The 13,571-nt window shown below is 51.2% G+C and overlaps 1 protein-coding gene across 1 annotated transcript; it reads left to right on the forward strand.

Annotated features, from left to right (window-relative positions):
• Window positions 1-5,906: 5,906 nt before the first annotated feature.
• LOC307219189 (ring finger protein-like) lies at window positions 5,907-13,230 on the forward strand (the record flags this gene model as incomplete). Its single annotated transcript, XM_079982192.1, has 2 exons — window positions 5,907-5,913; window positions 8,114-13,230. The coding sequence occupies 2 exons, from the start codon at window positions 5,907-5,909 to the stop codon at window positions 9,544-9,546; spliced, it is 1,440 nt and encodes a 479-aa protein (XP_079838318.1). The 3' UTR covers window positions 9,547-13,230.
• Window positions 13,231-13,571: the final 341 nt, after the last annotated feature.

Below are 13,571 nucleotides of genomic sequence, written 5' to 3' on the forward strand. Positions count from 1 at the left end.
GTGGCATGCAACCTGATTAATTGCCATTTTCAGTGGCAATGGGTGCTACCATGATTTTCAGAAGCCACTTTGAGGGATGTGGAAGGTTTGATCAAACCTCCAGTGTTTAGGGATGTTTTTGATGTTTGATGTTTTATCGTGCTTTTAATATTTAGTTGGGAGCCACTCAGAGTAGCTGGGATAGATGGGTGGGGTATAGATAATAAATGATGATGATGATGTTTGATCAATCATATGTGTGCACGATTGCAGCCTTAACTGCAGGATGCCAAAAGGACTGTGAGGATAACCTGAGCTTACAGGGTTAAAACAGCTCAGAGTGTACGCACTGCCCACTGTTGGGAGGGGGGAGATTCTACGTCATGTCCGAGAGTCTCCAGTCTTTGTTCTTTTTCTCTACTTTCGCTTTTGAGGAGAGAGGACGTGTTTTCACGATGCTGTTCGCTGTGATAGATAATGGATAGTCTGCTGTAAATAAACTGCTTCTAGCTGCTAATATCCTGAGTGGACTTTATTTTAGCACACTGAAGAAAGCTCTGAAGAAGCTTTTGCAGCTTTCTCTTGCTGCTGCGTAAACTCTGCATTTTTTTGCTCAGAGCCTTTGGAATGTGGCCTTTGAAGTCCAGCAGAGCTGTGCAGCCGAAGTGGGCTGGACACCAGGGCTTATCTGAGCAATAAATCTACTATCTAAGAGGTTATGGACGGTAATTGCAATTAGAGGAAGCTGCTTTGATGTCCGGTGGAGAGCCTGTTTGGAATGCTGTGTGCTTACAAAGGCTGTAAAAAGTGAGACGCTGCCTGGGAGAAAGCAGGGAGGCTGGCTGCAAGCTGTGTGCTGCAAAGGGACACCAGAAGCCTATCCTCGGAGCCGGTTTAGTACGCGTGAGTACTCCACAGCCCCAAGGGGGGACCGGGGGAGGAGATGGCAGAACTCCAGGAGAGTTTCAACGTCCCCTTTGATGAGAGATTAAATCAGCAAAATTGGGAGGTCTGGTCAAGAAGAGTAAGGGGGTGGTTTCTGGCCACAGGGCTCTGGAGTATAGCCCAGAAGGAGCCGGCCCCACCCATGCCACTTGCTTCTGAAGATGACGCAGCAGGCTTTGAGGCTGCTTTGCTGGAGGATAGACAGCAGAGAATGCAAAGGGAGCTCTGCATGTTGAAAGCCAGCGTAGATGTTTCGCTGTTGCCCCACTTGGAGGGCGTTGAGTCGGCTCAGGCCGCTTGGCAGTTGCTGAGGAGTCTGTGTGCAAGCTCAGCAAGAGACCAGGGCCTTAAGAAAGCCGAGAACAGGGAGGAAGCGGAGAGCCCAGAGGGGGCTGCTGGCCATGTTCCTGAAGTTACAGCTGGGAGTAGCTGCTTTGTCTCCGAGGGGCCGTGTGATGTTGAGGCCTACAACCAGAGTGCTGGGGAGCGTGCAGGCCCAGGCTGTGCACCCAAAGGTGTGGGTGCTGGGAACAAAGGAATGGCTGAAGAGGGAGCTGTGAGAGCTGTTGCTACGCGTCGCCGCTGTTATCGCTGTGGCTCCCCCTCCCATCTGGTGAGAGACTGTCCAGTCGAGGCACAGGAACAGCCGAAGGCCGTCTCCCGTAGCAACCAGATAAAGAGCTCTGCTTCAAAGCGTGGGAAAGGCAAGCCGAAGGCAGCTGGCAGAGACACTGAATGTAAACATTTGGCAGCCTCTATGGCTACTGTCAAGAGTTGTCAACAGGATGCTGTGCTGACTTTTGTTATAGACAGTGGAGCTTCGCATCACTTAGTGCCATCTGCAGGATTCCTGGAGAACTGCACCTCTGTAACTTCTGGGAAGACTGTGTGTTTAGCAGATGGGACTAAACACCCACTCACGCAGACTGGCTCACTGTTTTGTTCTTTCTTACAGGATTCAATCCAGGCTTTTGTTGTTCCAGGACTGTCTTGCGCGTTGCTGTCTGTCAGCGCCCTTCTTGCTGAAAACTACAAAGTGTGTTTTGAAAACAATAAGTGTTCTATTTCTAAGAATGGACAGCACCTAGTCAGTGTTGAATGTAAAGACAGGTTGTTTGTGATAAATGCTTCTTTTGCAGGTACAGGTGACACGGAGGTGGCTCAAGCACAGTGTGCCAACGTTCCAGTTCATGATGCGTGTGCTCACTTATGGCACCGACGCATGGCTCACGTGTCCTGGGGGTCAGTGAAGAAGATCCCAGAGTGTACGCAAGGGTGCAAAATGAAACCTTGTGCTAAGTTTCTAGATTGCAGAGCGTGCAAGTCTGCAAAGGTAAAAACGTGCACATACCCAAGGTCTGAAAGGGTGACCACTAGGGCTTTTCAATTAATTCATGCAGATTTGTCAGGTCCCATGTCTGTGACCAGTATGGGCGGAGCCAAATATGCGCTGGTTCTGATTGATGACCATACTCGGAACTCTTGGACCTTCACGATCCAACACAAAAGTGAGGCTGCACCACTAATCAAAGACTGGATTGCCGCTGTGGAACTGCAGTTTTCCACACGGGTGCAAAGCTTTCAGAGCGATCGCGGTGGGGAGTTCACCGGGTCTGCACTGCAAAGTTTCTTCCGCAAAAAGGGGATTCAACACAGATTGACCTCTCCGCACTCTCCCCAACAGAATGGGATTGCGGAAAGACGGAACAGGACTCTAGGGGAGATGTCCGCAGCTCTTTTGTTTGATGCCGGGCTCCCACAGCGCTTTTGGGGGGAGGCTTGGCGAACGGCCAACTTTGTTCTGAACAGGTCGTTCAATTCAGTGGTAGGTGACACCCCGTACTTCTTGTTGCACGGAAAGCAACCGAAACTGCACTACTTTCGTGTTTTTGGTTGTGCGGCTTGGGTCCTCATACCAAAGGCCAAACGCAAGAAAGGTGAACCCAGGTCCCAAAAGATGATTTTCTGTGGGTATGAGCCAGGGACCAAGGAGTGGAGGTTTGCTTATCCATCAGGGGATCAGTCCAGGATTCTGCTCAGCAACAGTGCTGAATTCTGTGAGCAGAGTGGTTGGGTTAGGATACATGGGAACCCTGACATCCTGTCAGAGAGTCTGTTTGACTTTGCCGATGAAGGTGAGGAAGAGGTTGAACCTGCAGCCGAGGCTCAGAGTTCAGACCCAGTGCAGGCAGAAGGGAGAACTTCTCCCAAGGCTGTGAAGATTGAGCAACGCAGTGCTCCATCTTCCCCCACAGGTTCGGCTGAGAAGTCCAGAAGGCGCAGTAAGTCAGAGGGGGAGCTCTCTGATGCCAAGGACGTTCTGGCTGGCCCCAGTGGGTCAGAGGAGGTTCCTGAAGTGGTGCTGCGCCGTTCAGCTCAGACGACCAAGGGGAAGCCTCCTGAAAGGTTTGCTGTCACTAGCGTGTGGGTCGGAATGGCACAGTGTGAACCCGAGAGTTTTGAAGATGTTCAGAAACTGCCTCAGGAAGAAGCCAGGAAATGGCATGAGGCGATGCAGAAGGAGATGAACTCAATGGAGTCTTTAGGTGTGTTCTCCCTCACGAAGTTGCCGATGGGCGAAAAAGCCGTGGGTAGCCGCTGGGTTTACCGTCTTAAGCCTACAGCGACAGGAGAACCGCAGTATAAGGCCAGATTAGTGGCGAGAGGATTCACGCAGCGCAGGGGGTTGCATTACACGGAAACGTATGCTCCCACCTGTAGGAGTGAATCTCTACATTTGCTTTTGGCCATAGCTGCACAAAGAGGGTTGCTGGTGCATCATTTTGATGTGGACGTTGCTTACTTGAACTCAGACCTCCAGGAGGATTTGTACATGCTTCCTCCTCCAGGGTTTGAGGGAAATGAGCGAGGTACTGTGTGGAAACTTCACAAGTCAATTTACGGCCTGAAACAGTCGGCCAGGAATTGGAACTTGTGCCTGAATGAAGCTTTGGAGAAGCTAGGTTTCAGGAAGAGTCTTGCTGACAGTTGCTTGTTCCTTAGAGGATCAGGAGACTCACAGGAACTGGTGTTATTTTTTGTTGATGACATCATCCATATTGGAAAGACAGACAAACAGGTGCAGAAGTTTGCCAAAGAGCTTGGGAAGCGGTTTCAGCTCAAGAACCTGGGTGCAGTAAAGATCTACCTAGGCGTGCAGATAGCGAGAACTGAGGATGGTAGCTTCTTGCTCAGTCAGAAAGGCAAGATTGAACAGTTGCTTGACAAGTTCAGAATGTCCAATTGTGCAGGAGTTCGGACACCCATGGAGACGAACTTCATGAAAGATAGCCAGCAAGCAGAAAGTGTCGAGTTTGAAAATGCTGAGCTCTTTCAGTCAGCTCTAGGTAGTCTGTTGTATCTGTCCCAATGGAGCAGACCAGACATTGCCTTTGCTACCAATCTGCTAAGTAGGGAAGCGTCAAAGCCCAGTGTGAGTGCTTGGCACGGTATCAAGCGGGTACTGCGCTACCTGCAGCATACCAAAGACTTCTGTCTTAAGCTGCCAGCTGAAGGTGAGGCGAAACTCACATGCTATGCGGACAGTGACTGGGCAAATTCGCAGGACCGCAAGTCTGTGTCTGGGTTGGTGGTAAAGTTTGGGAAGTCACTAGTTGGGTGGAAGTCCCGGAAGCAAAGTCTCATTGCGCTGTCTTCTACTGAAGCTGAATTCAGTGCACTGTCAGATTTGTGCCGGGAACTAGAGTTCTATAGATGCTTGGTGCAAGAGATCTATGGGGATTGTAGCTTGCCCATCACGGTTTGGGAAGACAATCAACCTTGTTTGAAATTGGCTGAATCTGCGCAATTTAAGGCCAGAACCAAGCATCTGGACATACGTTTCCAAAATGTGTGTCAGAGTGTTCAGTCAGGTTTGATTCGGCTGAAGTATTGTGCCAGTCACAGTAACCTGGCCGATGAATTCACCAAACCTTTAAGCTTCCAGCGTCATGGGGAGTTTTGTGGTGGTTTGGAGTTGGGGGTAAGTTCTGTACTTACTCCCCCCACAGTGGTGCAGCGCGAGAGGGGGTGTGAGGATAACCTGAGCTTACAGGGTTAAAACAGCTCAGAGTGTACGCACTGCCCACTGTTGGGAGGGGGGAGATTCTACGTCATGTCCGAGAGTCTCCAGTCTTTGTTCTTTTTCTCTACTTTCGCTTTTGAGGAGAGAGGACGTGTTTTCACGATGCTGTTCGCTGTGATAGATAATGGATAGTCTGCTGTAAATAAACTGCTTCTAGCTGCTAATATCCTGAGTGGACTTTATTTTAGCACACTGAAGAAAGCTCTGAAGAAGCTTTTGCAGCTTTCTCTTGCTGCTGCGTAAACTCTGCATTTTTTTGCTCAGAGCCTTTGGAATGTGGCCTTTGAAGTCCAGCAGAGCTGTGCAGCCGAAGTGGGCTGGACACCAGGGCTTATCTGAGCAATAAATCTACTATCTAAGAAGGACACCCTTACTTCATTGAGTAATTTCCTCTTGAAAGTGGCCCCCGCTCTCCGCCCCTTCCCTCTCCACTTGGGAGCAGCAATATGGCAAAAGGCAGGAGCTGGTTTCAGAAGAGAAGGGGAAAACCCTCAAGAAGGAGACAAAGTGGGATGGGATGACTATTCTTTATTGGAATGAGAGGAGAGAAGAGCCTCTTTGATTTTGTGTTTATGGCATTGTGATTTGAAGATGTGCCTTAACCTCTAGAGCATTAGACACCATGCAGGATGGGACAATGATCCTGGGTCTCCACCTGGGTTCTGCTGTAGATGAGAGAGAGATAGTTAAAGCTGGTGGAGAGGTTCTGCCCTTGTAGGAAAAGTCATACCTGTAATTGTTTAATCAATTCATTGAATATCTCCCCCACCCCCTCAAAACCACCTTCCAGAGTCTTGGGGGATATGTCAGTGCTGGGTCTAATTAGGCAAAGTTCTGAGAAGCAGTTGAAAATTTCCTGCCCCGATAAAGCTCACGGAAGCCAACTGCTGCCAGAGTTATGCAGAGTAAGTTCAGTTTGATTCTGCAGAAGGAATGCTGTGAATTTTCAGAGGCATCCACTGCAATGCCTATTCCTTAGTTACGAAATGTGACGGCAAGTGCTTTCAGTGCTTAGAGTGACTGTAAGTACTTAAGCAGGGTTAAGAATATTTTTTGGGTGACTGAATCCAGTTGGAGGCTGAACAAAGTGAAGAGGAAATGGCTTCAGTTCAGCTCTTTGTTCATGTTCATCATTCTCCCCATGGATCTTCACAACAACCCTGTGTGGAAGGTCACATGTAGTGTCAGCAGCTGTGGAAATGTATCTCCACAGAGAGTAGGAATAAATGGACAGTTCCCGCAATGGAGGGGTGAAGAAAGTGGATTCCGCCAATGATCAGTTTTGGGACATGTGCTCCCCCCCTCCCCCCCGGTTCATAAGCAATCTAGCGTTCAACCCTAACTCTATATTGCTTATGAACGGTGAAGTGGCCACCCCAAATTTATCAACCATCTGTCTGATTTCCCATCACTACTGGTTGCAGTGAGATTCATGGTTTGGTTGTTTACTCTCAGAAGATTTCCCTGCTTTGGGGGCTCTACAAAACTGCCCCATGTACTTCCTTGTTGCAATTAAAGCAAATGACTTTTCTGGGTCGAGCCTTGCCCCACCTTCTTTCAATTGGGACACATAGCTTGAGTTACAATGTCTTGAACTTCTTATTGGAGATTGCTATTCTCTCTCTACACATTCTATTAAATATCCAATAAGATCATCAAGTGTTAAGTCTGTAAAGGGATCCATCTGTGCAATAAACAATTCAAACTTACATCCTAGTGACCGCAGAATAATAGAATTGTAATTCTAAGATAGTGACAGCAGTCACAAAATTAAAGGACGCCTGCTTCTTGGAAGAAAAGCAATGACAAACCTAGACAGCATCTTAAAAAGCAGAGACATCACCTTGCCAACAAAGGTCCGTATAGTTCAAGCCATGGTTTTCCCAGTAGTGATGTATGGAAGTGAGAGCTGGACCATAAAAAGGCTGATTGCCGAAGAATGGATGCTTTTGAATTCTGGTGCTGGAGGAGACTCTTGAGAGTCCCATGGACTGCAAGAAGATCAAACCAATCCATTCTGAAGGAAATCAGCCCTGAGTGCTCACTGGAAGGACAGATCCTTCCATCTTGAAGAAAAACATCTTGAAGGTCCAAGGCCACAGAGAGGTTAGGCTGGCCTCAACTAGAGCCAGGGTTTTTTCGGCTGCGGCTCCAACCTGGTGGAACGCTCTGTCACAAGAGACAAGGGCCCTGCAGGACTTGACATCTTTCCGCAGGGCCTGCAAGACAGAGCTGTTCCACCAGGCCTTTGGTCAGGGCGCAGCCTGACTCCCTCCTTTGGCAATCTTTACAAAACTTTAGTTTATGGTTGCCATCAATTTTGATTTTAATTAATTTTTATAATGTTTTTATAATGTTGCACTGTTTTAGTGTTGTTAGCTGCCCTGAGCCCGGCTTTGGTTGGGGAGGGCGGGATATAAATAAATTTTATTATTATTATTATTATTATTATTATTATTATTATTATTATTATTATCCTGAAGCTGAGACTCCAATACGTTGGCCACCTCATGAGAAGATAAGACTCCCTGGAAAAGACCCTGATGTTGGGAAAGGTGGAGGGCACAAGGAGAAGGGGACAACGGAGGATGAGATGGTGGGACAGTGTTCTCGAAGCTACCAGCATGAGTTTGACCAAACTGCGGGAGGCAGTGGAAGACAGGAGTGCCTGGCATGCTCTGGTCCAGGGGGTCACGAAAAGTTGGACACGACTAAACGGCAAAACAACAAAACAATAACAACATTATTATTATTTCACCTTGCCTGAAAGTGCCACAATGACCAAGGGTGTCTGGCTGTTAAGCAGAAGGTTGGTGGTTTGAGCCAACCGAGGAACTCCTATGGGCAGGGGGGTTGGACTAGATGACCATTAAGGTTCCCTTCTAGGGGGTTATAGCTCTGATTCCTGCTTTACAGCAGGTTGGACTAGATGACCCTTGGGAGCCCCTTCCAACTCTCCCCTTCTGTGTTTTTATCGCTCTGATTCTTGCCCCACTGGGGGTTTTGGCTAGATGACTTTCGGGATCCCATTCTATTGTACCACTCTATGCTTTTATATCTGAAGGATCCTTTCCCACTCTCCTCTCCTCCCCTTCTACGATTTAGGACATTTCTCCTTGAACCATGAAGTGGCTTGGGGGGCAGAGAGAACCACGTTTTCATCCTCGGGACTCCTCTTCTTCCTTCCGTCAAAAACAAGCCAACAGCCCAAGGGCGCCCCGTCGTTCCGTCGAAAGATTCGTGGGTGGCTTCGGTTGCGCAGCCGCCCACCTGGAAGGCCTCTTCTGTGGAGCAGGTCGCGCCTGTCTCCAGATACGGAAACAGCCGCCTTGCGAGTCGCCAAACCGGTCTGTCGAGAATCTGTCCTCGTATTATTTGGCAGCCGAAAGCGCTCGTCGCTCTACGGGCAAAAAGACGCCGGCGAACTCCGAGACGCTCAGCCGCACCCACCGGTGGGGTGCGCGGACCCCCGAACCGGCCCCCGAGGATCGCCAGGGGCCGCCTGGCGCAGCTCTCTGACCTCGAACCCGGAGCCTCGACGCCGCCAAACGGAGCGAAGCCTGGCCTGGAGCGGCGGAGTCGCGGGCCCCAGGCCTGGTTCGCCCGCGGAGATTTCGAGCGCCAGCCCCAGCGGTTCGGAGGGGTTCGCCGCACCGGGGAAAGGCGAGGTCGGCCCGCGGGACACCGGCACCCTTTGCCAGGCCCAGGAGGGAGCGCCGGGGGAAGATGACGCCGCTGTCGCCTCCACAACAGGGCAAGGAGACCGTGTGGTGCCCGAAGACGCGGCGACGAGTGGCGACGAGGAGGACGGCGCGTCCAGAAAGTCCCCAGGGCTCCTCGGGGACGCGCTTGAGCCCGAGCGGGCGGCGTCTGCGTCTGAAGGAGAGTTCGACTGCATTCTCCCGGCGCCCGGTGGACCAGAGGATGCGAATGGCGCGGCGGGAACGGGCGAGAACGAGCCTCCTTCGGCGCTGCCCCGCGCGTCCCCCGACGGAGAGGAGGATGCGGAGTGCCCGATCTGCACAGAGTTTTACGACGGCGACGTCCACCGCCCGTCGCGCCTGAACTGCGGCCACGAGCTGTGCGCGCGCTGCCTGGGCGCTGTCCTGGAGGCGTCGGGCGCCGCTGAAATCGGGCGCGCGCGCTGCCCGCTGTGCCGCCAGAAGACTCCGGTGATGGAGTGGGAGATCCGGAAACTGCAGGAAGAGATGCTCTTGCTCGAGTCGCCGCAAGAATCGGCGGCCGGGCGCGCGGAATACCAGCCCTTGCCCGAACGCCGGCCCGGCGCCTGGGGCCGCCTGGAGCACCGCTTCCAGATGCGCTTCCGCGCCAGCCGCCCCGAGCACGGCGCCCTGCCCTGCCTGCGCTACCCGCTCGGGATGGTGCAGCGGCTGGAGCGGCTGGAGCGGCGCAGCCGCTGTCTCTACCGGTTGGTCCTGCTAGGGCTGCTGGCCGCCGAGACGCTCAGCCTGTTGGTCTTCTTCCTGCCGCTGCTGGTGGTCTTTCTGCTCTTCGCCATCCTGGAGAGGTGGCGGTGAGTTCCGTCGGATAGGAGAGGAGTGGCTCTCCAACTCGGATCTTCGCCGGAGGGGCGCGCGCGGCCTTTCAAAGGGCTGCAGGATTCGGAGGCAAGGAAGCGCTTTACACAACATGAGAGCGGAAGGCTCTTTGCGCATTGCAAGCAGGATTCGAACTCTAGAGCAGCCTTCGGTTGAGCAGGAAGCGCTTTGCAGAGCCCGAAAAGGATTCGAATTCGAAAGTGGCGCCCCCTCCCCTCCTGCTGTCGCCGGCCAAGCAGCTGCGAAAGTGTTGAGGGCTTGGGAAATGGAGACGAGAGTGGCGGGTTCTGGGAGCCCAGGGTGGTGGGGAAAGGGGGAAAGGGATCCGAGGGTCATCCAGCCCAACCGCCTGCCAGACAGGCATCTCCACCTGAGCCTCCAGGACAGATGGCCACCCAACCTCTGCTTGGAAACCTCCAATGGGATATTCAAGAAACAGAGCTATAATGGCCGAGAGTCGTCCTCATCCCTCTTCTCCTCCGTTAATTTATCGGCCTCTCCTTTAAAGACGTCCAAGTTGGTGGCCAAAACTACCTCCTGCAACTGTGAGTTCCAGGGGTTAACTATGGGCCAAGTAAAGGAGGGTTTTCTTTCACCCTTTTGCGGAATGGAGTCAGCTGCTGTAGCCCTTTCGGGTACCTCCTCACCCACCCCACTGCTATGGGGTCGGGGAGTCCACCATCCTTTTATTGGAGATTCTTGCCTTGCAGCCGTTTGGGCTACATGACCCGTGGCATGCCATCCTATTGAACCATGTTCTTATAACTGTGATTCTTGCCTTGTGTACACTTGAAAACTTTGGCAGCATTAAGATAAATTCAACAGTGCAATTTTGATGGATGTAATAATGGATTACTGAATGGTTTAGTTTATGTAAAATATGAAGGAATTTATGGTATGTGAAATGAACCATGGAAAGAGAACAAGGGAAGTCACTGACATTTTCAGGTTGTTTAATGAATATTCTAAATTGTAAAACAGAAAATTTAATAAAAATTATACACAAAAAGAAAAGAAAAGGCCCATTTTTGTGTCGCCACCCTCTGGACCGCTGAAGGAGGAGGCACACAAAGAAGGGCCTCAGAAGATGATCTCAGGGTCCGGGTAGGTTCATATAGAAATAGGCAGTCCTTGAGGTATTGTGGTCCTAAGCTGTTTAAAGCTTTATAGGTCAAAATTGGACTTTTAATTGGTCCTGAAAACTAATTGGCAGCCAGAGCAGTGGGACCAGGATTGGTGCAATAGGCTCAAACCGTCTTGCCCTGGTGAGCAACCTGGCCGCTGAATTCTGCACTAGCTGAAGTTTCCTAACTGTCTTCAGAGGCAGTGCCACGTAGAACGCATTGCAGTAATCTAACCTTGGGATTACCAGAGCATAGACAACAGGGGAGTTAGACTGTCTCTGTCCAGATAGGGGCGTAGCTGGGCCACCAGCCAAAGCTGCTAGAAGGCACTCCTGGCCACTGAGGAGGCCATCTGAGCCACAAGCGACAGCTAAGGATCCAGGAGGACCCCCAGGCTATGAACCTGCTCCTTCAGGGGAAGCGTAACCCCATCAAGAGCAACCAATCTCCCAATCATCTGTTCTAGGGAACCACCCACTAACAGGGCCTCTGTCTTATCTGGGTGGAGCTTCAGTTTGTTGGCTCCATTATTGAGGCAAGACACTGATCCAGAACTTCCACTGCCTCACCTGCAGATGTAAAGGAGAAACAGAGCTGAGTGTCATCAGCATATTGCTCACAGCAGACTCCAAACCTCCAGATAATCCCACTTAGATGTTAAGCATCTGTGTTGTTGTTGTTGTTGTTGTTGTTGTTGTTGTTGTTGTTGTTAATGTGAGGGACAGGATTGAGCCCTGCAGAACCCCACACTGAAGGTTCCACGGGGCTGAATAGCATTCCCTAAGCAACACCCTATGAACTAGATGACCCTCAGGGTCCTTTCCCTGTCAGTTATTCTAGGATTTAATAGCTATGATTCCTGCCTTGCAGAAGGATGAGCTAGATGACCTCTGGGGAGTCCCTTCCACCTTTCGCAGCTGGCACCTATAGGAATCAAACCCACCTCCTTGGCGTCACCCTTTCTCCTCCTGCCGTTTCCTCAGTTTCGTTTGCTCTGCGGGCACCTTGGGAAATACCCTTCCTCCAGGGGAGTTGCTTTCCAAAGTGGACTTTGATTTTTTAATCTTTTTCTGCACACACACTGCCGATTAGAAATCAAGGCAGCCTTGACCTTGGTGAGACCTCCAGTGCCAGAGGCACTCTATCCAGATTCCATCATCATCATGACTATTATTATTTAGAATACTTATTATTATTATTATTATTATTATTATTATTATTATTAGCAGCCACCTGGAAGGGTGCCTTCTGCTGTACCTGAGGAACCAAGTGCTTCCCACAGCCCCTGGTCCAAGAGCCCAGAGGGGGCAGCAGGTGGGAGGCCATGGAGGGTCCACCTTCAGGTGAGAGCGTTGGCCTGTTCAAGGGGGCGGACCTTGGGCAAAGTTGCCTGAGGGCAGAGACTCGAGAAGGCTCAGTTTGGCTGCTGGAGCAAGTGGCTGCCTTGGAGCTGACAGGGTTTCTACAAGCGAGTACCCAGTAAATCACTAAGCTAGACTGGCAGCAGCGGCACACGCCCTTCTTCTGATAGGAAGTATTTTGCGAGGGGATGGGGGGGGGTCAAGGAGGGTCAGTTGTGGTGGAGTGAGAAATGTCCCTATTTTCATCTGAGGAACGTTGGAGTGAATGAGATGGTGCATTGGCCTGATCCAGCAGAATCTTCTTATGTTCTTAGGGGTGTAAGCCTTGTCAGCCCCAGCCGAAGTTCACCTCTGTTCCCACCTCACCTGGAACCTATTCTGCTCATGAAAGCATCCCAGGTGGGCAATGACATCCACTTTGGAGAGGGGAATACACCTGCCTCCTGCAGCCAAGGGGCCCTTTTCCCTTTGGCACGACTGATGCCCTCTTTCTGAATGCCCCAGGCACAAGCCCACCCAGACGCAAGGCTTTCCCAACACCAGGGTCTTTTCCAGGGAGTCTCCTCTTCTCATGAGGTGGCCAAAGTCTTGGAGCCTCAGCTTCAGGATCTGTCCTTCCAGTGAGCACTCAGGGCTGATTTACTTCAGAATGGATAGCTTTGATCTTCTTGAAGTCTACCCTCCGATAATTCTGTGATCAGAAGCTAATAGTTTCCGCCTGGTCTTTCCCTCTCTCCCCTTTTGGGATTGGACTGAAGCTCAGTGGGCAGAATACCTCCCATGAAGTCTACTGCCAGCCAGTGCAGACAATATTGGGCAAGATGTAGCAATGATCTGACACTTCCTATATTTAAGAGCCCCGCTGTCTATGATGTGCTCATAGAAACCTTCTTGTTGTTTGACTCACTCCTCCTGCTGCTCTGCTTTCATTTTATTGCCTCTGCCAGGTCAGATAACATCTTCTGTTCCTCCCTCTCCTGGGAGGAGCCATCGTTCACTCCCTGTTCTTGGCTGAAGGAGTCCTGGCAGGCAGGCGTAGGATCTGGCCCTGGGACTTTCCTCCATGCATGGCACATCAGTTTGGATCTGCATGCTAGAGAGAGGCGTCCCCACCAACCACAGCTGACTCAACACTCAGTCTGCCTCTGCTCGTGTGACACATGTGGTGGGAAGCTGAGAGAAGGTGTCTCCATGCCCCTGTGGCAAGCTGGGCTCCCTTTCCTATACGTAGGGAGTTACCTTGCTTGGGTTGTCCCTTTTTATTCATGCTGTCCAGACCTCTGTCCCTTCTTCCTTCACCACCTTCTTCGGGAATCCCCCATTGAACCTGTTTTCTGAGATATAAGTGAGTCGTGGGCTGGGCAGTAGACTTAGCTTGTTCACCATGGGGTGGGGTGGCCTTCTCCTCCTTGTGGGTCTCCTTGCTCTCTGGGGTCAACTGACACCTGCCTCCAGCCAGTATCCAGGTAAGCACTTTCTCCTCCTTCTCCCAGTTCAGCTCTGTTCCCACCTCACCTGG

This window comes from Podarcis cretensis, assembly GCF_951804945.1.
Source record: "Podarcis cretensis genome assembly, chromosome: 6".
In the NCBI taxonomy this organism is placed as follows: domain Eukaryota; kingdom Metazoa; phylum Chordata; class Lepidosauria; order Squamata; family Lacertidae; genus Podarcis; species Podarcis cretensis.